The sequence below is a fragment of the Mercurialis annua genome, linkage group LG2, assembly GCF_937616625.2.
Source record: "Mercurialis annua linkage group LG2, ddMerAnnu1.2, whole genome shotgun sequence".
In the NCBI taxonomy this organism is placed as follows: domain Eukaryota; kingdom Viridiplantae; phylum Streptophyta; class Magnoliopsida; order Malpighiales; family Euphorbiaceae; genus Mercurialis; species Mercurialis annua.
In genome coordinates, this window is record NC_065571.1 from 48,780,092 (window position 1) to 48,807,396 (window position 27,305).

Consider the following 27,305-nt stretch of genomic DNA (forward strand, 5'->3'; position numbering starts at 1 on the left):
GTTTATGTCAGTTATATCAAATTTAGTCATTCATCCTATTGATTCTAAACTAGACAACATGCATATAACAACAATAAACATGTGTGATAACTTGCGTGATGACGTCTGCTCTCTGATCCGGTGATGTCTTCGCGATCGTACCTGAAAAGCACAATATGACCGTTAGAAGGATGCCGGAAAGGGAGTTAGGAGTTTAGAGAAAAGAAGAATTAACATTTTTACCTACTTTTTTTAGACTTTTATACTATGTCTTTGTTCCTCTTTGTCTGAGCCGACAAGTCTGATTTTATTCTCTTTGTCTGTGCAGATATTGTCTGGAATGTTAGGGTACTTTCTGACAGATTTGTCGTTATAATCAGTAAGAGGTAAACTCGGACAAAGCCGAGATGATGTTGCGATGTATGATGCTCGGTGTATCCGAGATGGTGTTGCTATGTGTTTTACTCGGTTGAGCCGAGATGATGTTGTGGTGTGTCTTACTCGGTTGAGCCGAGAGGATGTTGTGGTGTGTCTTACTCGGTTGAGCCAAGATGGTGTTGTGGTGTGTCTTACTCGGTTGAGCCGAGATGGTGTTGTGGTGTTTTACTCGGTTGACCGAGGTGATGTTATGATGTTTTACTCGGTTGACTGAGGTGATGTTATGGTGTGTCTTACTCGGTTTATGTTCTATTTTTAAGATTGTTCATCTGTATTTATATCAATGTGATAGAGCTGAATTAGGTTTTTAGAAGTACCGTTTTGAGTCTTTCGCTCGTTTTTAGCGATTTGGATGGAGAATCCAGCTTTGAATTGATAGACATCAATGCGTTCTTGGCTAATTAAAGCGTATTTAGCTCGAATTAAGTGCGATTTGGTGTTCTTAGAGATGTATGGTTTGACCAACTTAGTGTATTTTTTTGGGATTTATGTGTTATTTGTTCGTGTTGTGTGCCTTCAGATCCAACCGCCTTGAATTGGTGAGTTAAAGTTATTTAAATAGGAGTATGATCAGGTATAAGGTTAGCTAGTGTTCATATTAAGTTAGGAGTATTCTATTAAATGTTTACATTAGCTTAAAAGTATATTTTAAATAATTATCATATTAAATTCATATTAATTAATGGGTGCAGCGGAAAAAGTTACTAAAACACTATTTTAGTATCTGAAAGTATTAAAAAGGGCTTTTAGAGCCATAAGAGTTTGAATTCGGTCAATTTAATCTTTTAAATATATAAAATTAGGGTTTTTGACGGATCTGTGCCTACGGGCTTTTAAAAATTACATTTTGGTGCCTGTATGGGAATTAATCCCAAATTTGTGCCTGGGCCCACATCATCCGCGATTTAATATTGCGGATGACGTTGCCATCCGCGATATTAAATCGCGGATGATGTTAACAGCACTAATTGGGGTAATTAACCCCAATTAATGCCATCCGCGATTTAATATCGCGGATGGCATCTCTCCCCAATCATTGGGGAGACAGATTACTGTCTCCCCAATGATTGGGGAGAGACAATAATTGGGTTACCCCATCATTTTCTTTGAATTTTTTTTATAAAATAAATTCCGTGTTTTAATTTATGAAATAAATTCCGTAATTTAATAAAATTCTAATAAAACATAAAAACTGTTTTTTAGTTAGCATATTATTTTGTATATTTTTACTAGTTTATACAAAAATTATAAATTGCACAAATAATATAATTACAAAGTCGATAAAATAAAGTAAAAATTATAAATTGCACAAATAATATAATTACAAAGTCGATAAAATAAAGTAGGATTACAAAGTTGATAGTGTTTTACTAAAAACAACAAAATCATAAATAATCTCGATATCTAGTGTTCTTCTCCAGTTGAGTCCTCATATCGTACCCCATATCTTGCCTGCGGCGCAGACTGCTCTCAGTAAGATCGCGATACTGTCTATCACCCGGTCTGTCACCTGGCGCGCCCTCGCTCTCGTGATCATCGTCTAGGGATAGCTCCTGATCATCTGCAGCCGGTGCAGTAGTCGGTGCCTCCTGTGACTGCGGAAGGAGGCTGAAGGACGGACCCGAAAACTGAATACTACCGGACTGTAACGCCTCGAAAGAGCCCCCCTCCCCGAGACCTGGACTATTCAACCAAGCCTCTGATATCAAAAAAAACATATGCGACGGATCCGCGACCGGGGTGGAAGGGGAGGGACGCGAATGTGACACTGACGGTTGATCGAGCCAAGAAAACACGGGCCGGTAACCCTGATCAGAGGGGGCAGAAGGTTGACCATGCTGAGGTGCCTGAAATGGGGGTGGTGTAGCCTGTCGATACTGAGCCGGCTCTGTCAGAGGAGTGGTATACGGCGTCTGTTCAGAGGAGTAAAAGAACGGCCCGGATGACGGTGGTACCGGAAACGATGAGGTCGGAGGGACCTGTAATAAAGAATAAAATTAAAAATATAAGAATCAACATTTATTAACTTGTATTTTAAAATAAAGTGAAACTATTATGCAAAAAAACATAATAAAGTACGCAATACCTGCGAGTGCTGCTGAAACTGTGAACCGTCACCCTGAAACTGAGTAGGCCCGCAATAGTTCTGTCGCGTCTGCGAGCTCTCTCCTGCATCGTAATGATAGTACACAGGGGGCGGTATAGGCTGATCTGGCCGCTGGCGAGACTGGCGTGGTGTAGGCCGTTGTCTACGACGACCGTGAATGGAATCCAAGTCGACCGTCAAAGGAGGGAGAGGAGGCAGTACAAATGCCGGGACTGCTGGCTCAGGCGGTGGAAGAGTGACATCCCGACGATCCTCCATGTACGCCATTTGTGAACTGCGTGCAGCGGACCCAATTATGGAGTCACGGCTAGATCTCCGGACGTGGACCATCTCCGCCAGATCACGCTATACAAGGGAAAACAATAATCGGTAAATATATAGAAAGTAGAAAATGTAATTGTAAATTTGTAAAAAAAAAAGTTACGTACACTCGAACCGTCAGCTGCACCCTGCCAGGTAATCCACCTCCGGGTGTGTCTCCGATACCACTCCATGTACTGGGAATGGTAGTATGGTGGACGCTCAAAACGGTAACCGCCAACGACATGTGACTCCCTGTGGAGCCAAATCAGTACGTAATACCCGAGGATCTCCATGTAGTTGTTGCTGCTCTTGTAAAGGAGGGAATGGAGGCGGTGATCTTGCACTGGGGCCAGAGGGATAGGCTGAATAAGCCCAAACTGCTGCAATACTCTATCTGGCTGGTGCCACTCCACAATGTTGTAGTAAATCAAGGGTACCCGAGCACGCCAAACTTCTGAACCCGCAAGGTACTGGGAGGGTATGGATCTGAGGAGATCGTCGGTGTATGGCTGCCAAACAATCTGCACAGAAAGAATTAGGTCAAAACATAAACTAAATTAAAATGAAAAGTATTGTAAAAAAAAAATAAACTTACATCACCGTAACGCAGCCTGTCAAGCAAGAGTCTAAAGTAAGACAAATCGTGTCTGGGGGCCCCTCGGACCCGACGCTCCCTAGGGCCCGCCCATCTGTCAATTAAAAAATTTAAATGTCAAATTCATATATAACTATCAAATTAAATTAAACGTTATAGTAAATACTTGTCGCCTAAAGGAAGATGCTGTGTGATGGGAAGCGCAACGTAACGGGGACGTAACGGCGTCAAACGCTCAAAAGCCCAAAGCTGCAAAATCCAAAGGGCGCCACCGATGTTACGTCTGTGCTGTGAAGCCATAGAACAAATGCAAAGCTCGTGGTACAGGTGGGCAAGCACGGCTGATCCCCAACTGATGGATCGCTGATCCTCCAAATCCTCCAAATGTGGTAAAATCCTCAACCCCAAATGTCCACTGTTCAAATCAGTGAAGCACAGCCCATCCAAAGCGGCCCAGAGATACGCCCGAACAGCCCACTCCACCTCCATATCCGAAACGTCGTCGTCTAACTCTCGAAAATGACGGAACTGCTCGAATAACCACCCAGTCCCTACCCACGAAGAACCAGAAGTCGTCCCGCTCAACTCTAACTCTCTCCCCAAAAGGGCTACGCCGACGCCCTGGTAGTCGTGCTGTGGACCTCCGATAACTGCAAATCCATCTACAGGCAGTCCTGTCAAGATGGCAACGTCCTGTAGTGTGACTGTGCACTCCCCCTCAGGTAACATAAAGGTATGGGTCTCCGGCCTCCACCTCTCCACTAAGGCAGTCACCAGAGACATATCTACCTGATACTGTCTCATCTCTATAAAACCAGACAACCCTGTCCGTACGACCCCCTCTCGGATACGAGGATGGATACTTCGAAGGGCGTAAGTCCAAGACTCATACGCGATCCCAATGGTCTCAACTCCCCCTGTCAATAAGAAATGAGATGCAGTTAGATTGTGTTAACATAAAACGTTAAATATAAATGTAAAATATAAAAATTTACTTACCGAGTTGTCCCAAACAACCGATGAAACGTGATCATCCTGCATGGTCAACAAATCGGTCTCTACAGGACCGGGATCGTAGTACTCCTGTCGGGCAGCCATAACTGCATTTCAAATTACAAAAATACGTAAACACATTTCATACTAAGTAAACACATTCCAAAGTAAACAAAATAAACACATTTCATAAAAGATAACCATTCATTCAAGTTAAATAGTACACAAATTACATAAATTACAACCAACATGAAATTGAAAAGTTAAACATTACAACTAACTCTAATTTCCTGGGTTCCTAGCAGCATTAATACAAACTTGTGCCTGGTGGCCGAAACTAGAACATCTACTACACCAAAGAGAACTTGGATCTTCTCTATACTCCTGATCCATCTCGTTCCTGAAGCGATGATTAACCGGTCGCCCCCTCTGTCTTTCCCATTGCAGATTTGGAACGAAAGAAGGCATGTTAGGGATCCTCCAGCACTCGCGGTCACGCAATGGAATGAAAGGGGTGTCCCAACATTGGATTGCATTCTTCGTTTCATAGTGCCAGCTGACGTAGTCGTGAGGGTTTAATTTCTTCTTTGCACACAGGGCAATCGCATGAGAGCAAGGCAACTTCAGCTGCTGGAACTTACCGCACGTGCATTTTTTTTACTAAGGTTGACAGTATGTGTGTTTCCTCCTCTTCCGGTCCTGTGGTTCGTCCCAGTGACCACTTGGGCTGTCATGGTGGTACGGTCATATGTCTGACTGGTATGATGACGGGCCTTCGCAACCCGTTTCTTCAATATGTGGTCCAGGATTGGAGTGTATTGAACCCCCTTAGCAATCAACTGTGAATAGGTCGTCCTACGCCTTACGAACATGTCGACAAGCTTTTTAATTAAAGTCTCAAGCATTGATGAAATTGGAAGCCCCCTAATGTTCCTTAGGGTCGCATTGACCGACTCGGCATAATTTGTTGTCATCACGTTGTGGCGCTGTCCTCGATGGTCGTGGGCCCTTGACCATTTTTCTTTCGGTCGATGCTCGTCGGTTAACCATGCATAACCTTCTGGGCTTTTTATCCTCATGACTTCCATATATCTTTTGTATTTTTTCTTCTGATATGCCCGACCTACACATTATTTGACATCAATGTAAATGCACATTAAAATATTATCAAACTACAATCTTATGTTCGAAAAAATACCTGTTTTCTCCATCAATTTTTTCAACGACTTGTCCCTAAAGTGAGTATTGAAATTACTGGCCAAGTGCCTTATGCAGAATTTGTGCGGAACATCAGCCCATTCAGGACGCCTCAGAACTGCTAAAATGCCAGCATGGCGATCAGAAATAATGGAAACCTTCCGTCCAAGAATGACCTGTTCCCGTAAATGCCCGAGAAAATATTCGTAACTTTCAGTACTTTCTGATTCCACAATTGCAAACGCTACTGGCATTATATGGCTGTTTCCATCTATCGCTGACGCAATCAACATCGTCATCTTGTATCTCCCATACAAATGGGTCCCATCGACAAACATAACAGGTTTGCAGAATCGAAATCCAGCAACCATCGGAAAAAAAGTCCAAAACATTCTAACGAACGTTCTAATATCCGGCTGAAGCATCCCGTTAATGTAAACATCATCGCCTACGCCAAATAATATAGAAAGTTTTAGAGTTAGAATATAAAATGTTTAATTCACCGTTAAACATGATTACATACCTTCCGCATGCCAGAATGAGCCCGGATTTACGTGAACCATATTATGCATTATGTCATTGATACATCCGAAGGATTCATGCCAGTCCCCGTAAACAGAAGCAATTGCCTTCTCCTTTGCATACCACATTCTTTTATATGGAGGTCTCACTCTATGTTCATCCCAAATGCCAGCAATAAGGGTATTAACGCGTATGTCACGCTGCTCCATCACTTCCCTCCGCACGTATTTCGCAATTTCTCGTGCCCCAAAATTTCTATGATTAGCATTTGGCACCAGCTCATTGCACGTATGCGGCCCGATATATTTTGTGCATGTCCACGTATGAGTTGCTTGAAGCAGAGTTGCACGCAGCCACCATTTGCAAATAGGATTATACCTACATGCAAACACAACAGTATAGTTGGTTGTCCGACGACTTTTGTGCTCCCTCCCATTCTCAACAGAATAAGCAGTAGCGCATGCCTGAACAGAAGCACGATTTGGGAAGATCATCCCAACTTGGAACTCCATCCCAGGATTCCACATAAGGTTCTCATCAGATTCTGGTGCCACATCAAAATCATCCAAATTGACATGGTTAAAACCTTCTGGGAGTTGCGATTGGTACACTGTGTCTTCTCCAGAATCATGATCATTGCAATCCTCTTGCTCTTCTGCCTCTTCCTCGCAACCAAAAAAATCCTCTTCATCATCTTCATCTTCATCACTCCCTATCTCCGACCCACTCGATTCACTCAGAACCAACTGATCCACAGAGACATCGTGACAAACGACAGTACGATACTCGACGTAAAATTCTAAAGTATCAAGCCCTCGGTACCGCATCGTCTCTCTCAAAATTCCAAAAATATGCTCGTTGTTTTCCACTGAGTACAACGAGTAGGAGACAATACGACCACTTTCAATTTTTGGAAGCCGAAAGTAGATTTTTGTAATCTCCACTTCCGAGTCCGTAGCGACTGCCCTTATACAAATATTTCTCAATTCTTCAAACTTCATCCTATCAATAATTGGCATATCCGCCCGACGGCCGCCCTGGTATTCTACTCCAGCCGGAGAGCTTACCATACGACCATCGCACCATATCACAAACGATAGGTTTAAGGTCGCCATTGCTACAAATTTTATCAAAATAAATATACATACAACTTATTTTAGCATTTTTTCAAATTCATTAAATAAAGTTTAATTTTTTCAGCAGTATTTTTTTTGTCATTTTTTCACAATTTATACTATTTTTTTAAAAAACTTAATATTTAACTAAATTACAATTTCTCAATAAACTAGAATAACACCTACATTTTTGCTAACAATGACTAATTGAAAAATATAACATATTAATAATTTATACTAACACCTCGTATTTTTAACAGGTACACATACTTAATAAATAGTTAAAAACCTAACATTTAAGTTATATTAATCTATTTTTTTCTAATTTAATATAAAAATAAAAAATGAAAAGTAAATTTACCTCTTGTAGTCCTCCTTCAATAGTGCTAAAATAATAAAATTCTTCAAAAATAAAAATAAAATCCGCTCCAAAACCGCTCCAAATCCGCTCTAAAACCGCTTGAGAGATAATAATTGAGAGAGTTTCTTAAAGTGTGAGGAAAATGAAGGCGCTGAGCCCCTATTTTATAGAATGCAATCCGCGATTTAATATCGCGGATTGCATTCAATTTTTGATCGTTGGAAGCTGTGCTTCCAACGGTCAACAGATTCCCTGCCAATGGCAGGGAATCTGTAAATGCCATCCGCGATATTGAATCGCGGATGGCATTTAAGTAAGGTTAATCGAGAGATTAACCTTACTTACTATCATCCGCGATTTAATATCGCGGATGGCAACATCATCCGCAATATTAAATCGCGGATGACGTGGACCCAGGCACAAATCTGGGATTAATTCCCATACAGGCACGAAATTGTAATTTTCAAAAGCCCGTAGGCACATATCCGTCAAAAACCCTATAAAATTACCCATAAAACTTCTATAACATTGCAATTAGTCCAATTTCTTAAATTTTTATTGTGACTTTTTTGGATTTTTATTTGCTATTTGCGGCTAATTATGCTTTAATACTTCAAGTTTTTCACTGCACTGATCTAGCCCTCTTGAATTCAAACATTCAGATAGCTAACTCGTCAACCAGACGAGTTTCTCTGAAAATCATCATTGGACGCTTCAGTATTTATCACTTTTTACATGTCCGGAAAAATAGATGTCTAGATATAATACGTTCAAATTCACAAAGACGAACACGACTTTTGAAAATTAGATAGAAATAATACATGTTCTTTTTTAATGGGTAGGTATAATTTTTTTCTTCAAGTTATTCAGAATGAGCATATAAACTCTTTTATCTTTTTTGTCATTCAGACCCTGAACGTTTTAAAACATTACAAATAAGCTTTTTATTTTTAAATAATATCACTTAGGTCCTTATATCTCAATTTTTTAGTTATATTTTTATTTGTTTTTCAATTATTTGCACTATTTAAAACATTAATGATTTGTATGACAATCTTTTTATAAAAAAAAAGGCGTATTTTGAAGGCTATTAATCAGCTATGGCACTCCAACTTAGAGTCTTCTATCACCAAACCCCCTGAACTTTAAAATTAACACGTAAACCCCCTAAACTTTATCTAATAATCAACTAAACTCCTTTTGGCATAAATTAACCAAAATACCCTTCAACTATATAAGTAAATACAAACATACCATACAATTTCAATCTAACCAAATATAAAATCCACCTAATCAAATCGAATCAAACCAAATCAAACAAATCTAACCAAACTTAAATTTATTAAAAAATTAAATAAATAATTATTTTTAATTTAAATAAAAAATAAAAAAATTAATTTTTTCTTAAATTCAATCCGGTGAACAGACCCACCGTGGTGGGTCTGCTCACCGGAGGGCAGATCCATCGGTGGTGGATCTGCTCACCGGAGGGCAGATCCACCGGTGGTGGATCTGCTATCTATAGCAGACCCACCACGGGTGGGTCTGTTGTTGGTAGCAGACCCACCCGCGGTGTGTCTGCTATCTGTTGCAGACCCACCCGCCACCCGCAGTGGGTCTGCTGTGTGTAGCAGACCCACCGGGATGGGTCTGTTCACCGGATTGATTTTAAAAAAATAATAATTTTTTTATTTGAATTAAAATTAATTATTTATTTAATTTTGTAAAATAAATGATTATATTTATAATTTGGATAAAAAAAATTTCGGCGAAGAGCGGTAGTGGCCGGAAAAAAAACTGGCGGCGGCGGTGGCAGTTTCCGGTTGAATGGTCTGATTTAATTGAGTTGATTTGATGATTTAGGTATGATTTGTTTGGATGAATCAATTATGTTTGATTTGTTTGGGTGGGTGACTTTAGATTTGGTTAGATTGAGTTGGTTTAATTTTTGTTATTGACTTTAGGGGTATTTTGGACATTTTTGAGAAAAATAAAGGGTTAGGGGCGGGTTTTTTTGGGCTTTTTTTAGAGCAAAAGGGGGTTTAGTTGATTATTAGATAAAGTTTAGGGGGTTTAGCGGCCGATTTTAAAATTCGGGGGGTTTGGTGATAGGAAACACTAAGTTGGAGTGCCATAGCTGATTAATAGCCTATTTTGAATGATTTGAAAGGTTTTCTTTGGCTAATAATCACTCAGGGCTCCTGACTTTGGGGTACCTTACGACAAACCCTCTGATAAAAAAAATGATCAGTAAACCGCCTGATTTTTGTGGCGGTGCTCGCTAAACCCCCTAAACCCAAATATGACGAAAATACCCCTAACGCCGTCTTTTTCAGTCAACTGTCATTATTAAAAAACAAAAAAAAAATCTGACGGCGCCACGTCAGCGAAATACCTTAAAAATTTCAAACACCTAAAGTACCCCTAATTTAATTTAGCAAAAGACAAAAATATTCTTCATTGAAGAACATGTCCAGGCCTATTCTTCAACGAAGAACAATAACTCAGATCTGTTCTTCGTTGAAAAACAGATCAAGAAAGATGGTTGGAAAAAATTCCGGCCTTGGCGGCGGCTGGTGGTGGTGGCCGGAGAGCGGTGGGGTGGTAGGTGGCAGTTAGGGTGAAGTGGTTTGGTTGGATTTTATTAGGTTAGATTTGATTGAGTTGTTTTAGATTGGGTTGGGTGTTTTAGGGATTTTTAGGTGTTTTAATTTTTTAGGGTAGTTTGGTGACATGGCAGCTGACGCGGCGCCACCTTTTTTTTAAAAAAATGTTAATCAACAAAAAAAACGGCGTCAAAGGTATTTTCGTCCAAAAAGAATTTTACGAGCGCCGCCACAAAGATCAGAGCGTTTACTGATCGTTTTTTTTATCAGGAGATTTATCATAGGGTACCCTTAAAGTCAGGAACCATAGGTGATTATTAGCCATTTTCTTTATATTTTCTATCCTTCTAAGTTCTAACATGTGAAAATAAAAAAAGACAAATAAAATGCGACAAAAATAGTATTTTGTTTGTTTATAGATAAACACATAAAAATAAAAATAAAAATGAAATAATTATAAATTTTTTGTATTTGTACGGTTATTTATGCCGATGATATAAGTCTAAGGGTTTAAATGTACCTTTTCCCTACAGTCGAAGTCGAGGGGAAAATAAAACAGGCTTGAGGAGAAAGTCAGGTAGCGTCCATTAAATTAGAACCTCTCCGCTCCTCAACTGTTCTTCTCTGCTCAAAAATTAAATCTCAGAATCACAAAATTCAATACGAAACCTAAAAATGGATCCAACAAATGCACCTCACTCCATGGGTACTACTATCATCGGCGTCACCTATAACGGCGGCGTCGTCCTCGGCGCCGACTCTCGCACCAGCACCGGTACTTTCCGTTACTGTTTTGCTTTTTCTTTCTTCTTTTAGGTTTAATCTGACTGACAAATAGACGGAAAGAGAAACTTTATGGTTCCGGTGATCTGTTTGTGATTTTTTAGGTATGTATGTCGCAAATAGGGCATCTGACAAAATTACTCAGCTCACTGACAATGTCTACGTTTGCCGTTCTGGATCGGTATTTTTTTCAATTCGTCTCTCTTTAAATTTCTTTCTATTCTGATTAATTGCAGTAGCCGGTAACCTAGCCGTGAAATTAATAAAACTAGCTAAAACTAAGCTATGAAATTAATAAAACTTAGCTACTCCTGACAGATTATAACTATTTTCTTTGCAGGCTGCAGATTCTCAGATTGTATCAGATTATGTGCGTTATTTCCTTCACCAGCATACGTGAGTTTTTTTCTCTTTTTTAAATTGATTTCAATTTCCTATAATAGTACAACACCTAATTAGTTTCACTGGTTCAACTAGATTTTGTTCATGAGTCACTGACCTTGTTGCAGACATAAATGGATTAGTGTTTCATGTACATTATGCTGTGAAATTGTTTTCTTTCTAAAATTTGTCGCTGTATTGCTTAGAATTTTATTCAGTTTGTGGCTCTTTATGGAAAATTTTCTCAAGTATTTGGTGCATCTTCTAAAAATATATTTCTGCATTTCTTGAGGAATTGATTATTGTGTTGATTCGAATGGCATTTTCATGGAAGAAAAGTCAATGGCTTCTTACTACTATAAATTCCTTGCTCGAAGCTTTAGATGTTTGCTTATCTATCATATTAGGACAACTACTCCAATGATACTCTGTTATATGTGGATTCATTTATAGAATGGTAGCTAAAGGCTAAAGCTAACTAACATATATAGTTTAGTGAGCTCTAACTTGAGTTATTTCCACTGAATTATTGGAAGCATGCGTACATTCATTCATATTTTACTATCAATTGCAATCATTCTTAATTCTTAGGTTCTATGTTTTCTCTTGTTGATGATTTGACTTGCCTGTGTTTGTTTATGTATATGTTTCTTAAAAGAGCTGGAATTCCTACTTTTTGTTGGCACTCAAGCATTGCCCAGAGTCTCAGTTGATGTCAAAGTTGCATTTTCGATTGCTTTTATGTGTTTTCGTCTTTTGACTATCAATTATATGTGCAGAATACAGCTAGGGCAACCGGCTACAGTCAAAGTTGCTGCAAATCTAATTAGGTTAATTGCTTATAACAATAAGGTTAGTGTTTGGTTACAAATGGATATGAGAGCAAAAGAGAGGGTATGAATTTGCCATTTTAAATTCTGTCTGATATTCTGCTGTTTGTGAGGTTTGTGAATGAAAGTTGGAGATAAAGAGGTTGTAAATTTTCAGTGATCTGTAGACTGTATTCTTTTTTTCTTCTTTCTCAAACTTATGTCTAAATACTGCAGAATATGCTTCAAACTGGCCTTATTGTTGGTGGATGGGACAAGTATGAAGGTGGAAAAATTTATGGAATTCCTCTTGGCGGAACAGTAATAGAACAGCCTTTTGCTATTGGAGGTATTTGTTCTCCCACAAGTTTACATTATGATACTGCACCCCAGTTTGACGACTAAGATCAATTACATTGCTGTGACCTTAAATCTCAGTTTAGTATTTTTTTCTTGGCGCATCTGTATGGACAACGATCTGATTGTCTATGTGGTTGCTAGATCTGGTAAAAGTGGTGATTAAGGAATATTGTAAGTTCAAGGGATAATGATGAAATCAAGCTGTTAGATTCTCTGTGTGGAACCAATAATTATGTGCCCATTGTACTAATTAGTATTCTTATGGTCATCAATCATCTATACCATAAGCTTGTATGGTAATGTTTTCTGCTAACGACTTCCTTTGTTAGAACTTGAAGATATAATGCCAAACTAAATCCAAAAGTGCTCATGTTATTGTTAACATACAAGCAGGCACTGCTTATACATGTAAACACATATTCAAGGTGCAGATACACGAGAAATAGTGCCAACCTGAATGAAAATATCGATGTGCCCATTGTACTAGTTAAAATACTTATGTTTGCTCCTTGTACTTTTTTTTCTGCTTGTACTTGGTAACCAATGTTCCCCAAGATACTGAGTACAGCTTGCATAATGATGGGTTTGTAGGATCCGGCTCTAGTTACTTGTATGGATTCTTTGATCAAGCATGGAAAGAAGGAATGACTAAAGAAGAAGCTGAGGTATGTATAAATGCAAATGAAAAAGATTATTTTTGGATAAATTTGGTAAATGCTCTTCGATGATTGATAGGACTTGATTAGATTTAGGGTTATATCTTGCAAAATATTACAATGTTAGAGCTACGGTAGTTTGTCCTCTTTAAAACCTAAGCTTTTAGTGGTGGAAGTACAGATTTAAAATTTATTTGCCGGTCTCGTCATTTAATTTTCTTCTTCTGAATAAGTATTATTGATTTAAATGGCCGGATATGAGCTTCAATGCACCCGTGTTTCTTAGTAAGAGTAGTGGTTGTGGTTATAGCTTGGATGGTAACAGGAAATTGATGCTTTGTTGCAGCAATTAGTAGTGAAGGCAGTTTCTTTGGCGATTGCAAGAGATGGTGCTAGCGGTGGTGTTGTACGCACGGTCATTGTAAGATGCGTTTAGCAGTGAACTGATATTGTAGTGACTTATTTTTGAGCAGACTGTTAACCAAATATATTTATGGATGACAGATAAATTCTGAAGGAGTGAAAAGAAACGTCTATTCTGGTGACGCTCTTCCACTGTGGCATGAAGAGCTGGAGCCACAGAATTCACTGTTGGATATACTAAACGCATCCAGTCCGGAGCCAATGAACATATGATGGGAGCGGAAGATGCAGCTGTTGGTTGTGGAATATGATTTGAATGAGAATCAATCTGTAGTTTTTGAATATTTATTGAACTGAGTTGAAATGTTGTCTGTTTTTGGGCATAGAATTCATGTGTGGTAACTGAGAGGTTAGTTTAGCTATACATCACATGCATGACACAAAAACGACGCCTGAATATGCTTTGCTTTAGATATGGAGGTTCCACACCATGTTTCTTCTAAGTTGATGATACCATTAATTTATCGTTGGGTATGCACTACTTTTGTCTTATAAAGAAATTATACATTTTAAAAGAGAGTTGAAATAATTAAAGTAAATATAATAATATAAATTTATTTAGAGAATCAGATAGACTTATTTATATGGGATGTTTTATACTTGTGAATTATATAAATATATAATAAAGAATTAAATTTTTAAATGTATTATATTGAACAAATGATCAGTTTGCCCCATCAACTTGGCACGAAAGAGTTGATCTTTCGTATGAGATCGTGAAACTGGATCAAACAAATCAGGTTAGAGATAATTATGATAATTATGATTCCGCCATTGATCATAGACCGTGATTGAATTATTATTTTTTTATAAATTTTATAAAATGAAAATATCAATCACTTCTTGATTCATCGATCGCTTTCTTTTACCTCGTCTCTTCATTAATTATTAAATTCTTTATTAAAGCTAGCTTGTTCAAAATGACAAGCTCGTGAAACTGGATCAAACAAATCCATTGCTATGCTAAATCAAATCAAATACACTTTTTCTCGCCCCTCGCTTTACACTGTTTGAAACACCTCATAAAAATGGTAAAAAGTTTAAAAATAATTTTAATACTTTAAAAAAAATTCAAATTAGTACTTGAAGATTTTTAAAAATTAAATAATAATAATAATTCCTACGATTAAAAAAATTCATATATTATTATTATTATTCTTTTTAAAGATTTTATTTTACTTTTTTCATCCCTCCACCCACCGGTAACCGCCGCCCGTTCGAGAAGGAGCCAGCGCTCCTCGTACGAACACGGGTTTTTAGTGAGTGTCAAAGTCAGCGGCAGTTTCCGGTGGGTGTGGCAGTCGTAAAGTTAAAATGGAGCGGAGACGGAAGTCAGAATATTGAGGTGAATTGATCCGGTTTTGCATGGGGGAGGGGGTATCCCACTCTATTTGAATGTTCTTATCCATTTTGCCAAGTTATGAGTTTTTTTGATCCATTTCACGAGGTTGAACCATTTTGATCTTTCGTGCCAAGTTGAGGGGGTGAATTGATCCTTTGTTCGTATTTTATTTGAAGAATATGAATATTAAATTAACGTTTAAAAAAAACAAAAAAGATCTGATGGATATAAAAAATAGGAGACAGACAGATTAAATGGGGCAATTGAAAGATTAGTTGGGACACGGAGAGCCGTCCTTTTAAGAGGCATAGTTTTGTTAATTTGGCAATTTATTATTGTACAAATAAGTAGAAGGACGGAATATTTTTTTAAAAAAGAGATCAAATAAAACTAAAAAAGAGGATGGCGAGCAGCTCAGAGGGGCACAAAGTGTTCGTGTATGGAAGCCTGCTAGCGGACGATGTCGTTGGAGTGCTGCTGAAACGCGTCCCTCAGTCATCTCCAGCTATCCTCCATGGCTTGTCTGTTTTTAATACTCAAATCATTTTCATTCTTCAATTAACCAATATGATTATGATAGTGTATTCGTGTTGCACTGCAGCCATAGGTTTAGCATAAAAGGACGTGTTTATCCTGCCATTCTACCCGTCCCCAAGAAGCAAGTCACCGGCAGGGTCTGTCTCTTCCCCTGTAATTAAGTGTTTGGAGTTTATGCAAATTAATTTGTTTCTGTGGGTTGTTGATCAGGTGCTGTTCGGGATCAGTGATGGAGAACTAGACGTTTTAGATACGTTCGAGGATGTTGAATATCAAAGAACAAGCGTCGACGTCATCACGGTACGCTCCGTCTCTTCTGTTTCATAATTCTCATACCAAATTTCTCTTGCTACTAATTAATTTATTCCATCACTGCTCTAGGATGGTGATGATAAATTACTACAAACTCATACTTATGTTTGGGGTGACGTTAGCGATCCTAACTTGTTTGGCGACTGGGATTTTGAGGTATAATTTTACATACTCTCTCTTCCTTGTTACCTTTTTTTAGTTATGTGTTAATCAATGAATGAATGAAATAGGAATGGAAAAAGACGCATATGGAAGATTTCCTCCAGATGACTTGTGGTTTTGTGCAAGAGTTGCAACTGCCCGATTCCAAGCCTAGAGTCGCAACTTACGATTCCTTTTTTCCTCACCAAACATGACGATGAGGACGCTTTCATTCAGATTATATTTGTCCACCTTATTGTAAAACCAGTTACAGATTTGTGCATGCATTATATCTGCTTCACAAGACATTCAATTATTTGTTTGTGCACTTAGATATATGATACGCTAATGATGCAACCACTAGATTGCAGCGCCAACCAATACTGCAACTGTTAGCTTTCAACAATTTATTCGCTTTCTTAAGCATTGAAACATGACTAAAAGAGATGAATGTTATTTATTAATTGTTTCCTACACATTGATCTGACTACATTAAATACCAGAGGGAGACAAACTGCGGTGAATTCCAAATTTCCCTACAATTTCTCTGGTTACGTTAAATAGGAGAGGAAGCAGCAGAAGACGGACGGCGATGAATTCTCAGATACCCAAAATTTGCAGCCCCAGGAGATGAACCTTCAAATATAAATGGCAAATATCCAGTTGCAGCTTTGTACCTTTGTTGAACCTGTATGTTCATAAACCAACCAAGGAAGCTTAAATAAGACACATTCCTAAACCACAACCATGCAGAGGGCACGTAAAATTAGTTTTGGAGAAACAAGCACTCTAATTACCTCAAAAATCTGTTGGCTGCTGCGCAGACAGTTCCTACCAATGACACACACTGTTCCACCAGAACCTCCACCAGTTATTTTTGCTCCATAAAGTGTTCCATCATCAGACTTGGAAGATTTACTATGTTGCATCTCTTGTACTAATCGCACCAGCCTGTCTGTTCCACCAGACCCAAGTCCACAATCACCATAGCTGTAGTGACACTGTCAAACAAGTTTGGAATCAACCACTGATTGCATATTTTCCATAATTCGATACAAATCACACATCATGCTCCAATAAATGAGCAATGGAATAGTCCTCCAAAACAAGAGTTGTGAAAATACCTGATACAACAATTCTCCAAGAGCCGTCAGTTGCTCATGTGACGTTGCAGAAGACAGCAATGCTTTGAAGGCCTAAGATCAAAATGTCAAATAACTGACTTTTTTTTAGCATATATACATATAAATTTGTTGCTATATCAGCTCATTCAAATTTCTGAACGTATAATAACGAGATGATAGATCACATGTATTCATAGTACTAACCATGACTCGGAAGTTTTCATAGATAGGGTGTTTAGCAGGTGCTCTCACACCATATGTGAGATTTGGATCAATTGTGGTGACAGGATCATTGTGATCACTATACTTCTCCAAAAATGCCTCACCAAGAATGGATTCAGGAAGTATCTTAGAGTAAAGAGCTTCGTATCTGCAAAATGAAATTAAGTGAAAGAAATAACAATCTGTTCTACTTAAAAATGGTATAACTAGATAAGGCTTGAAGCATAATAAATAACTAGTCAATGTCCTTTTGTACAAATCTTACTAGAGCATGACTGAGACTGGGAGTTAAAAAAAGGGAATTAAACTGCAATCAAATTATTCCAACTAAATTTTAGAAAGAAAACCAATAATATTTTTGTAACTTTCCAAAAAAACTCATGTCTTGCATGTGGTTTTATATATGTCATAAGCCATAGTTCCAACCAAGAAACTCCTACCTGTGTGGAGGTAAATTGCACAAGTAATCTAGTATAGCCTCTGGTTTGAACAATTCAATTCCATCATCTTCCAGTTCATCAATGGCCGACCCATTAACACCAGACAATGACCTAGACAACAGAGCAGATGCTGTAGACTTTATCATCCTTCGACCCATGAATGCCCCAATTCTCACTGATCCATAGTCGGCACCACCAACACTGCCAAAGAAGAATGAAAATAATAAGATATTGGAATGCTGAAATTTATCAAGGACCATTCTTTCTTACAATAATCAGTGATACCTTCAACATCACATGATTTAAACACAAGTCCTGACATTGAAATGAGCTAAAGATGACCAATAAAATGTATTATAAAAGAAAAATCAGGGTTGATCACTTGACGGTCACATAGGCAGAATTTAACCTCTACAAAATAACTATCACAACCACAAAAGAACAGCAGAATATAGGGGAGGGCTGGGGTTGGAAAGTGTCATGGTGTCATTTATGAAAGAAAATGAAAATAGAAAAGGCACATTGATCTCTTCTTTAACTTTTCAACAAGAAAACGATATCTAACCTTTTGCAGTATTATTAAGAGAAAACATGGACTTCTTTTTGAAATCGGAGAAAATATTTACAACTCAACATCTCTAATAAGGAAGCACAAATCATGGGAAAAATAGAGATTTAAAGATCACATACCTGTGACGTATCCCTGAATCAATTCCCCAGAATCGAATGTGGGTAGGGATTTCTACTAGACCAATTACTTCAGCAGGCTTTATAAATTACAAGGCAAAATGTGGCATTAATTAGTATACATTTGAAACATCATTTCCAAACTAATTGAAAGTAGCACCAAAATTATACCTGGCAAACCATTGCAAGAAGTTTGTTGGCTTCACCACATACTGAGGTCATCTGGTCCATTACACCACATGGAGCTCCAACAATGTGATTCTCCACCTGAGAAATAGTTACATGATCAGAATATCTCTATAATTTGCATGATTTAAGATGAAGCTACTAATAGAATTTCTCAATAGGAAGGCTGTGTAATATCAAACCTTCTGGCAGAGCAAAGCCATGTCTCGCGGACTGATGTTCAATCCTAGAAAATGAAAAGATTGTTTAAGTGAATAACTTCTCCAAAATCAGATGGATGCAAATTCAAGAATTGACAACCAGCACAAAATAGCTAAAATAGTAATTGTGTTCCAATAATCCAAAAGCAAGCTTCCAAGGAAAGGAGAATATTGCTTGAAATTAAAGGTAGTATCATATCAAATATTCAGTTGGTAGTCTTCAATATCGATATCAAAATAAAAATCAAACTTTAACTCCAAAAAAGTTCAGATATAGAATTGGATTACTATTGACATTGAAGGGGTATTTTGTTTAAAGGTGTATTTTCTTACGAATATTAGCTGCTAGGAGCTACTTTCCTAATTAAAAGAAGTGCTAATCTAAATGATTTCCACAACAATTAAGGATATTCAATAGGTGGAAAGGCCCTAATCTGGAAAAAACATTTACAGAATGAAGGTTCACTTTGAACCAGTCAAAAGGAAAAAAAATTGCTTCCTAATGCTTCCAAACATGATTGCTTAGCAAATAATTCACAATGATCTAAGACTTGAACACTTCAGAAAAGTGCCAACTATTAGATTGTGGCTATGTAGATATTTATCCTCTATCAGAATATCAAAATTAAAAACTTTTTATAAAGGTAATCACCATGAGCTGCAGCTATAGCAGACATGCTAGCAACCTCGACAGAGGCAGAAGAAGATACACCTTTCCCTTCCGGAACTGCTGATGAAACCTGTACAGTTGTACATAAGGAATTAATTCAGAGTACTTAACCTCACAAGTCACATAACAGCAAGTTATGAAAATTCTTCAAAATTCATACTCTGACATTTAAAAGTTATATTTCCTAATGCCGAATGAGCTTTAGAAGGTGAATTTAAAATTTAACTGCAACGCAGTAGCTTATCTGAATCTCTATTAGATTAAGCCAATGTAGCTACAATTATAAGAAGAGTCTCTTACTTTATAGTTTGTAGGCCTCCATCTTTGCCATTATCAATAGAATATTACTTTCCAGGCAAACAATTTTCAGCTGAAATTTTTGTTCTTTTCTAATTAATGGAACCACTCCCAAGACACAAAAAAAGAAAAAGATAAACTAATGAATAAGATTAACATTTTGCAACAGAGATTCATTGCTAAGTTATCATTTACGAAAATGATTTAAATCACCTTATGCATTTAGTTTTAACTACCAAATTCTTTTTGGGCTATGATTACTAGATTTTTTCTTCCATATATCTACTGTGTCCTTTAGAGGTGAAATAAACACATTTCTAACTTGATACTGCAAGTTTGGAATGGTCCAGCTTTCTGCAAGAATATAAGCTATAGCATTACTAGTTACAAACTGAAAGCTAAACACAGAAATAAGAAGTTGAAGAATGCCACTTTACTGTGGCACATATTTCCAGAAAAGATAAAAATGGTAAAAACTATATCAGATTTATTTTAGATGAATTCCAGTTAACATCAATAGAAAAGAATAAAAGAGCAGGAATTCACAAATCATTAATCCAGAATCAAGAACATATTTCAGAGAATAAAGAATGCAAGGTAGTACCAGCATGCTGATACTATCCTCAAAGCGTACACCTAATTCTATCATCAAAACAAGAATGGTCCCTGCAACATAAGCAGCCCACCTACAGAAGAAACCATATGAGTGAAACATGATATACTAGTTGCATATCCAATAAAATAGAAGGGTGACTGGAATCAAGAGAAAAAAACAAAGAGAAGGTGAACTACTTTTGTGATGGGTCTTGGGCAAAATATTTCCTAGCTTTCTCATATGACATTGGTTTGTCCCCATCCATAAAATCAGCAAGGTCCATGTCAAAAGTTGGGCCACGATTGCTCAACTCTGATCCATAGGATACCTAAGGAGATCAAGCATAAAGATAAATGAACAGAAATCAGCAAAAGTATGTTAAGACTGCAAGACCTATACAAAGATCATACCCTTGACATTTGAACAAATCCTGAGAGAAACAAATCATATTCGGTCAATTTCTTTCCTAATGCTTCACGAAAAAATGACGATTTTAGGATGTCATTGTCGTCAAATTTATGAACTGTATGTCTTAAATATGAAAAAATAGCTGAAGGGGTAGTTGGATAGAAATTGGTAAATTTGGAACTGAAAAGAAAGAAATCCTCTGTCAACTTACAATTTGCAGAACAGGAGTAGGTTTTAGTCCCTTTTCACTTTGCCTCGCCTGGGCATGCTTCCAGAGCCTGTGTTTACTTGGGTAATTCCTTTGGACAGCAGCATGACAAGCTTCTCGTATAGGCATCTAGCAAAAAGCATTCATTTATTATAGTTTGAAGTCCAAACTTAACTTATAATTAATATTTCTATTTTATAAATATATTTAAATACTGTTTCTGAGTGGGCCCCACCAAACGCCAGTGATGTCGCCTGAGATGCTTCACAATATCAGACAAGAAAATGAAAAATCTAACCTGCAAGACGAGACTTCCTGAATAGTCAGCAATTCCTCCCATTACATCGAGTCGTCCAGGTGCTCTTGCTACAAAAATATCTTCCTGTTCGAAAATATCATAGCACATTGCAGCCAATCCAAAATTTGGATCAAGCAAACAAATGTCATTATTACAGAGCAAATAGAGTATCAACATAGTCATAAAAAAATCTTAATTTTTTAATTAAAAAGAAAATGGACACTTTTTAATGCAGTATTAACATTGAGTTTAAAGCATTAAATCGCAGAACTTAATTAAATGGACATTCAACCGGTTGCATAAATATCAAATACCTCCCAATTAAAAAGTCCTGCAGCAGCCTTCCGCTCTCGCATCTGGCGCTTCTCAGCATTCTTTTCAGATTCATATACAGAATCTAGCTCTGCTAAACTCTTTAAGAAACTCATTGTATCTGAAAGACCTTGAATATCTCCATGAAGAATGTCAAAATCATCGGTGCATCTAGATAAGTTATAGGAAGATGTTAAGACTTTATGAGGTTGAATACTTGAATCTATCATCAACTTAAGAAGGTTTACTGAGGACAAAACTCACTCGATTGCTTGTGGTCCATCCTCATATCTTTTTGAAACTGGTGATCCAAAAGACTTGTTTAGTTCATTTTCAGCATTTGCATACCATTCTGGAATGCTTATGTCTCGTCCAGGAACTCTTTGTAATTGATATCCAAGAATTATAGCATCACGCAATCGCCTTGCCCCACTTAACTAAATTTTAGTAATGCAAAATAATTAAATGGGAATAGTCATTAATCAAAACAATAATATATTAGGACGACTGAGAGTCTGCTTTTATAAGAAATTTTTACATGTTTAAAAGTCTGTATGTGGGTGTTGATACACTTTACAAAGAGAACTGTTTTTTTCTACTAGATAAAGATAAAATCATCATCTTTCTAAATAAATAAATTAAATATAAAATAGAATAGAATAGGGTCAAGATGCAAAGGCCGCATTGGTATTTCGGAAGCAGCCATAAGAATTAAGTATTGAAAAGGAACAAATAGAGCTTTGAAATATCAAGATATAATTGACAAACTGCAGCTTTCCAAATGGCTTAGATCAGCGTAGAGTTGATATACCATTCTTTAGCATACGATTGAAAGGTTTCTTACCAGTAAGATGGTTCAGTATTGATACATGGAGCAACAAAAAATTACAGGGAAGAATGTTTTATGCTCAGCATAAATATCTACTAAAAAGAAATTTTCCTCAGTGTTATCTCCTAAAAGCAATAACATTTCATCTAAAACACACTTGTTTTAATAGTATAAACTAAAGTGGCCACTGCCTCAATAAATCAAAACTAGCATCAATAATTAGATATCAAAAATCGCCTTTTCACTTTGTAAAGAAAAATAGTTGTTTTTACCTTATTTGAAGCATAATTGTTACCAATAGCTGTCTCTTGTAAAATGTGCGCTGCCGCCTTCACACAAAATATTAGACACCATCCTTAAAAATGAGTGAACACTTGAGCACGCAGTTTAAGTAATAAAAATTTGGAAAATATTGGAGTTTGAAGTAGAAAATACCTCGCCACCGTTACTGCCTTCCTCATAGCAAGGTCTCAAGCTAATTGCACGTTCAAGGTAAGGTTTCCAATGACCTATTAGTAGATCTCTCCTAATCATCTCGACGCCACTTTGATAATACTGTTTCAAAATATGGCATCTCACCAACATTAGAACCATGTGGAAATAAGGAGGGAAGAAGAAATGATAGCACAAGCAATCAATTTTAAGTACCTCCAGCATATTTCTCAAAAAGGGTTCTTCATTGAAATAATCTCTGCGTACAAAGACAAATGGTAACTTATATGCCAGAGCTTCACTGACTGTACCATACCCAATTTTTCCTGGAATAACAGGTGTATCATTAACTTAAGTTCTTCACTGTTAAACTAGATAAGTTGCTCAAAGTTTCACACATACCAAGCATACAATCTGATGCAGCAATAAGATCAGGTGTATAAGCATCTTTTGCAAGCTTTATGAAATTTGGTGGAAGCTCTTGGCTCTCAGAAGCACCACAAACCTGTCATTAACAAAAGATTCAATGTACAGCTGACAGCACACATACCCAGTTTGAAGGTGGGGAAGTTATGCTAAAAAAGCTACCAGGCATAGCCAACCAGAAGGTAAGTACTCTTCCTTTAACTTCCACCCAGCTGGCTGCAAGGGATGGAAAAATAATTGGAGTGAAAAATTGAATGAACTGAACCTGCTTAACTTACAAGGACATAATCTATAGTAAGAAATTTGAACAGACAAGATTTGCACGGATAGTTCCAACCTAGCACAAAAAATCATTATTCTTACCTGTCCGCCAAAATTGAGGATAACCAGCTTCACATCATCACTGATGCCGAGTTCCTTTCTTACCTATAAGATGAAATGTAGAAGATCTACATCAAAAATTATTTATATGTCGGGCAGGGAACAGCTACTAAGTGCTGCAATATGATACCTCCTTGCGGGACTTGTGCAACCTCCTCACAACAAGCGGTACATCAATAACATCACGGAAGGCAGGCACTGTAAAGAGAAAGAGCATCACATCAGCCATTGAATGCAATCCAAATAAATTTCAAGCACCATGTATGAATCACCAGTTTTCATGAGGATGCGTAGGAAACGACATACTTGGGCAATATCCTGGGAGGCGGATTAAGAATTCACAATGAGAATAATCTTCTGCAATCTATGACCATTTTGAAAAAGAAACAGAAAATTAAGCACAGTTGAATATCATTCACTTGAGAATTAACCGAAATTAAAGGCAGATAAAAGCTTCAAGATCTGCCGGTTTCCTCATTAAGCATTTCTTTTATAAGAAATGAATTCACTGTTATTGCAAAAAAAAAAAGGATTTGAATAATGACATGAAACCTATCTATAAAAGTACGGGGGATATGAGAAAGTTTTCTGTTGTATCACCTTACAAAACCCTCAATCAACCATGCTCTTCTCAGCTAACGGTCAATGAGACAATGCTCAGATATCTTAAGAAGAACAAAAGAGATATTATATGCCTCCAATAAATCAGTTGTATTTTTATAAATAAAAAAATTTACAGATACTTTTGTAAATATTTTTAAAATTTTAGATATTTTTGTCATCGTTCCTAAAAAAAAATGTATAAGTTGAACAAAATATATAGAAAAGGGTCCACCCCAGAACCTGAAGAAATGCTTTCTTCTTTACTAGAGACAGGAAAAGAAGAAAAGAAATAAAATATGAGAATGAAATGGAAAAAGAGTGAGAATCTTTAGTTTTCTTTTTTCCATCAGATATATGCTGTTCGCTCATTTCCCTCTCAACTCCAAAAGGTACAGGGTACTGGGTAGATTGGTGAGAAGGACGTGAAGGGGATTGCAAGGCATGCCAGTGGTTGCATCCCCTACCATCAAATTATAAGCGTACTTTGAGGTTCAAAAAGGGGCATTTGCTAGGGTGGAAATTTGCATCTACACTAATACTAATACACAGAACTATGACCAGACCAAATCAAAACAAAGCATTTACCGGCCACTAAAAAGGAGTTATGCTTGTAATTAAAAAAAAGCAACAATAAGTTGGACAATCACTAGTTACCTGCCAAACTATAGAACGATGATGATATCCAGCAGCCATCACATACTCTGCATAGATAAAGTCCCAACTGCACAAAACATAGAAAAAACAAGACAAAAAAAAGACATTGAAATTTTGTCTAGTTACTTGCCTAGGAGCACTTGAAGCAAGAACCAAATTGGTTTCATTGCAAATTAGAACACAAGAACATGAGTTAATGAAATTATATTTGCTAAAAGAAAAATAACATGCTAAAAGTTAGGGCCTGCACATAAATTGAAGCAAAATAAGACACATAACAATAAACGTAGTAATAACAAAGTACCTAAAGTTGGTGACACACACAGATCGAATTCCAGCATCAGCTGCTGCACGGCAGGCAACTGGAACTACATCAGAGACCTGATATGGTAGGAGGGCACATTTTATTTGAATTTGTCATGTCCATTGTTAGTGAATTAAGAACTAATAACCAATAAACGTAAATAAATACCACTAAATCGGCTTTGATGGAGTTAAGCCACTCCGTTTCTGTTGCCAAAATAGACTCTCGAGGCTTTACAGCTGTTTCTGAATACTACACACACCAGGAAACAATAAGAGGTATAAGAAAACAACATTGGCCTGGGCACAAAAGGCAAGAGAAATTAATAGACGTAAACCTTCTCTAACGAAGCAAGGCGATCCACCGTCAATGCATCAGCCTGAACTGCTCCACAGTCCAACAACACCTAGCAAGCCATCCATATACGAACATCCAAGTCGGAAACAAGCCATACATACTATTTTTAAGCTGGAGCTAAAAATCAAACACTTACTTTGCGGATGAAGAGTCTGGGAGACTGTACTTCCGAAGTGAACACAAATTCCGGTGCACCGGTGACCACGTGCACATCATGTCCAGCTAAAATTAAGTTCCTCACAACCTATTAAACATTTAAATTATCGTTAATGCATTAATAAAAATCTGATCAAATTAAATTCTGCATACACTTTTGAATGTTTAACATCCGATTGCAATCGAATTAGAATTTATGATCAGAATTGATGATTTATGATCGGTCTGTTGGAAATTCAATTTGATCGGAAAATTCTGAAAAAAAAGAGAGGCAAGAAAGAACCTCGACGACGCGAGTGGCGTGACCAAAGCCATGGCCGGTGACATAGTAAGCGAAGACCAAATGCTTGGTGGAAGCTGATACTCCGTTGCTCTCTTCCTCTATTCTCATTCTGATCACAACTGTTTTCTCCGGTGATCACTCACGATCATCTGCTAGTATTGTTACAGTGTTATGCTAAGTAAGCTGGATATTTCCGATAATTAAACAATTTAATTTGTAACATAAATTACAAAATTACCTGCTTAAGACGCTAATTCAGTGACCGTTTCTAGTAAGTACGAAGTGCTGGTTGGGTGGCGTGTGTATCTTAAAATCCAATTTTTCCATTTATATACATATCTCCATTTCTTTTGCTTTCTTATCTTGACATTAATTTTTTTTTAATTTTTTTTTTAAGTTTATGAATTCATTCTAATTAATCCATTCTGTTCCGAGATTATCGACTTAAAATCTGATCAAATTTTCCCATTACACGACTGATTTGAGTTTAAAGATAAATATGACTATGTCCATCGCTAGTGGATAAAGCATAGTATTGCTTACGTGGCTCGCGATCCATTAGTATATCCAACTAATATTTTACTTATTATATTAACATTTAATTTCAATAATGTTTAATAAAAAATTAATTTCTATAAATTATATGTAAAGCTAAAATTGAAAAATGAATTATAAATCAGAATAAAATAATAATTAATAATAAATTATTTTCATAGTCAATTTTAAAAGTACTCTTTTTCCATAAAATAAAAAAAATTACTTTTTAAGCTTACGTGGTTCTAAAACTCACATGGATTGAGAATACACCTATATATAGGAATGTATATGTTTTGTTTTGACTGATTTATTATTAATATTTTAATTCAAACCAATTATATGGTTTGGTTAATGATTTTTCAAATTGCAAATCAGAATAATAATTTTTTTATTATTTTTCAAATTAAAATAAAACCAGCAATCTTTTAAACCGTAATATGTGGTTTGGTTTGAACTTTTTCAATCAAATTATCCTGGCTTATATTCACATATGGCACTCCAATTTAGACACTCCGTTAACCAAGATCCAGAACTAAATTTTGCCTGCTGAACTCCCTAAACTTCACTTAATAATCACCGATGGCACTTTTGGCATAATTTGACCGAAATACCTCTCAAATTTATAAGAATAACAAACCAATACCTATTCAATCTAGCTAAACTTAAAGTCAACCACCCAATTAAATCAAACATAATCTAATCTAACCTAAATTCATTTCAATAATAAATTATATGA

The 27,305-nt window shown here is 36.9% G+C and overlaps 6 protein-coding genes across 6 annotated transcripts; 2 read left to right on the forward strand and 4 right to left on the reverse strand.

Annotated features, from left to right (window-relative positions):
- Nucleotides 1-1,698: 1,698 nt before the first annotated feature.
- On the reverse strand, nucleotides 1,699-3,382 carry LOC126668662 (developmental and secondary metabolism regulator veA-like). The gene is made up of 3 exons (XM_050361849.2): nucleotides 2,953-3,382; nucleotides 2,504-2,869; nucleotides 1,699-2,396 (listed from the first exon to the last, which is right to left on the reverse strand). Exons 1-3 carry the CDS (start codon nucleotides 3,118-3,120, stop codon nucleotides 1,803-1,805), a joined length of 1,128 nt encoding a protein of 375 aa, XP_050217806.2. The 5' UTR covers nucleotides 3,121-3,382; the 3' UTR covers nucleotides 1,699-1,802.
- A 193-nt stretch (nucleotides 3,383-3,575) lies between these two features.
- Nucleotides 3,576-7,736, reverse strand: LOC130015130 (serine/threonine-protein phosphatase 7 long form homolog). The gene is made up of 3 exons (XM_056104698.1): nucleotides 7,611-7,736; nucleotides 4,422-4,522; nucleotides 3,576-4,339 (listed from the first exon to the last, which is right to left on the reverse strand). Exon 3 carries the CDS (start codon nucleotides 4,224-4,226, stop codon nucleotides 3,576-3,578), a length of 651 nt encoding a protein of 216 aa, XP_055960673.1. The 5' UTR covers nucleotides 4,227-4,339; nucleotides 4,422-4,522; nucleotides 7,611-7,736.
- LOC126668666 (uncharacterized) lies at nucleotides 4,698-7,305 on the reverse strand. Its single transcript, XM_050361853.2, has 4 exons — nucleotides 6,136-7,305; nucleotides 5,614-6,060; nucleotides 5,057-5,538; nucleotides 4,698-5,000 (listed from the first exon to the last, which is right to left on the reverse strand). Exons 1-4 carry the CDS (start codon nucleotides 7,247-7,249, stop codon nucleotides 4,698-4,700), a joined length of 2,346 nt encoding a protein of 781 aa, XP_050217810.1. The 5' UTR covers nucleotides 7,250-7,305.
- A 3,046-nt stretch (nucleotides 7,737-10,782) lies between the features above and the next one.
- LOC126670285 (proteasome subunit beta type-6) lies at nucleotides 10,783-14,069 on the forward strand. Its single transcript, XM_050363982.2, has 8 exons — nucleotides 10,783-10,991; nucleotides 11,104-11,180; nucleotides 11,340-11,395; nucleotides 12,160-12,232; nucleotides 12,427-12,538; nucleotides 13,141-13,214; nucleotides 13,552-13,626; nucleotides 13,710-14,069. Exons 1-8 carry the CDS (start codon nucleotides 10,892-10,894, stop codon nucleotides 13,839-13,841), a joined length of 699 nt encoding a protein of 232 aa, XP_050219939.1. The 5' UTR covers nucleotides 10,783-10,891; the 3' UTR covers nucleotides 13,842-14,069.
- Nucleotides 14,070-15,307: 1,238 nt separating this feature from the next.
- Nucleotides 15,308-16,366, forward strand: LOC126667688 (AIG2-like protein D). The gene is made up of 5 exons (XM_050360735.1): nucleotides 15,308-15,491; nucleotides 15,572-15,644; nucleotides 15,718-15,807; nucleotides 15,889-15,975; nucleotides 16,050-16,366. Exons 1-5 carry the CDS (start codon nucleotides 15,373-15,375, stop codon nucleotides 16,173-16,175), a joined length of 495 nt encoding a protein of 164 aa, XP_050216692.1. The 5' UTR covers nucleotides 15,308-15,372; the 3' UTR covers nucleotides 16,176-16,366.
- LOC126667687 (L-arabinokinase-like) lies at nucleotides 16,297-26,422 on the reverse strand. Its single transcript, XM_050360734.2, has 30 exons — nucleotides 26,271-26,422; nucleotides 26,033-26,181; nucleotides 25,730-25,837; nucleotides 25,574-25,642; nucleotides 25,405-25,488; nucleotides 25,237-25,313; nucleotides 24,933-24,999; nucleotides 23,982-24,039; nucleotides 23,806-23,873; nucleotides 23,658-23,720; nucleotides 23,457-23,510; nucleotides 23,271-23,373; nucleotides 23,085-23,194; nucleotides 22,872-22,991; nucleotides 22,709-22,765; nucleotides 21,872-22,044; nucleotides 21,610-21,778; nucleotides 21,296-21,379; nucleotides 21,001-21,126; nucleotides 20,579-20,709; nucleotides 20,391-20,472; nucleotides 19,472-19,559; nucleotides 18,802-18,845; nucleotides 18,605-18,700; nucleotides 18,437-18,513; nucleotides 17,747-17,947; nucleotides 17,289-17,454; nucleotides 17,085-17,156; nucleotides 16,758-16,961; nucleotides 16,297-16,648 (listed from the first exon to the last, which is right to left on the reverse strand). Exons 2-30 carry the CDS (start codon nucleotides 26,138-26,140, stop codon nucleotides 16,517-16,519), a joined length of 2,991 nt encoding a protein of 996 aa, XP_050216691.1. The 5' UTR covers nucleotides 26,141-26,181; nucleotides 26,271-26,422; the 3' UTR covers nucleotides 16,297-16,516.
- Between the last annotated feature and the right edge of the window lie 883 nt (nucleotides 26,423-27,305).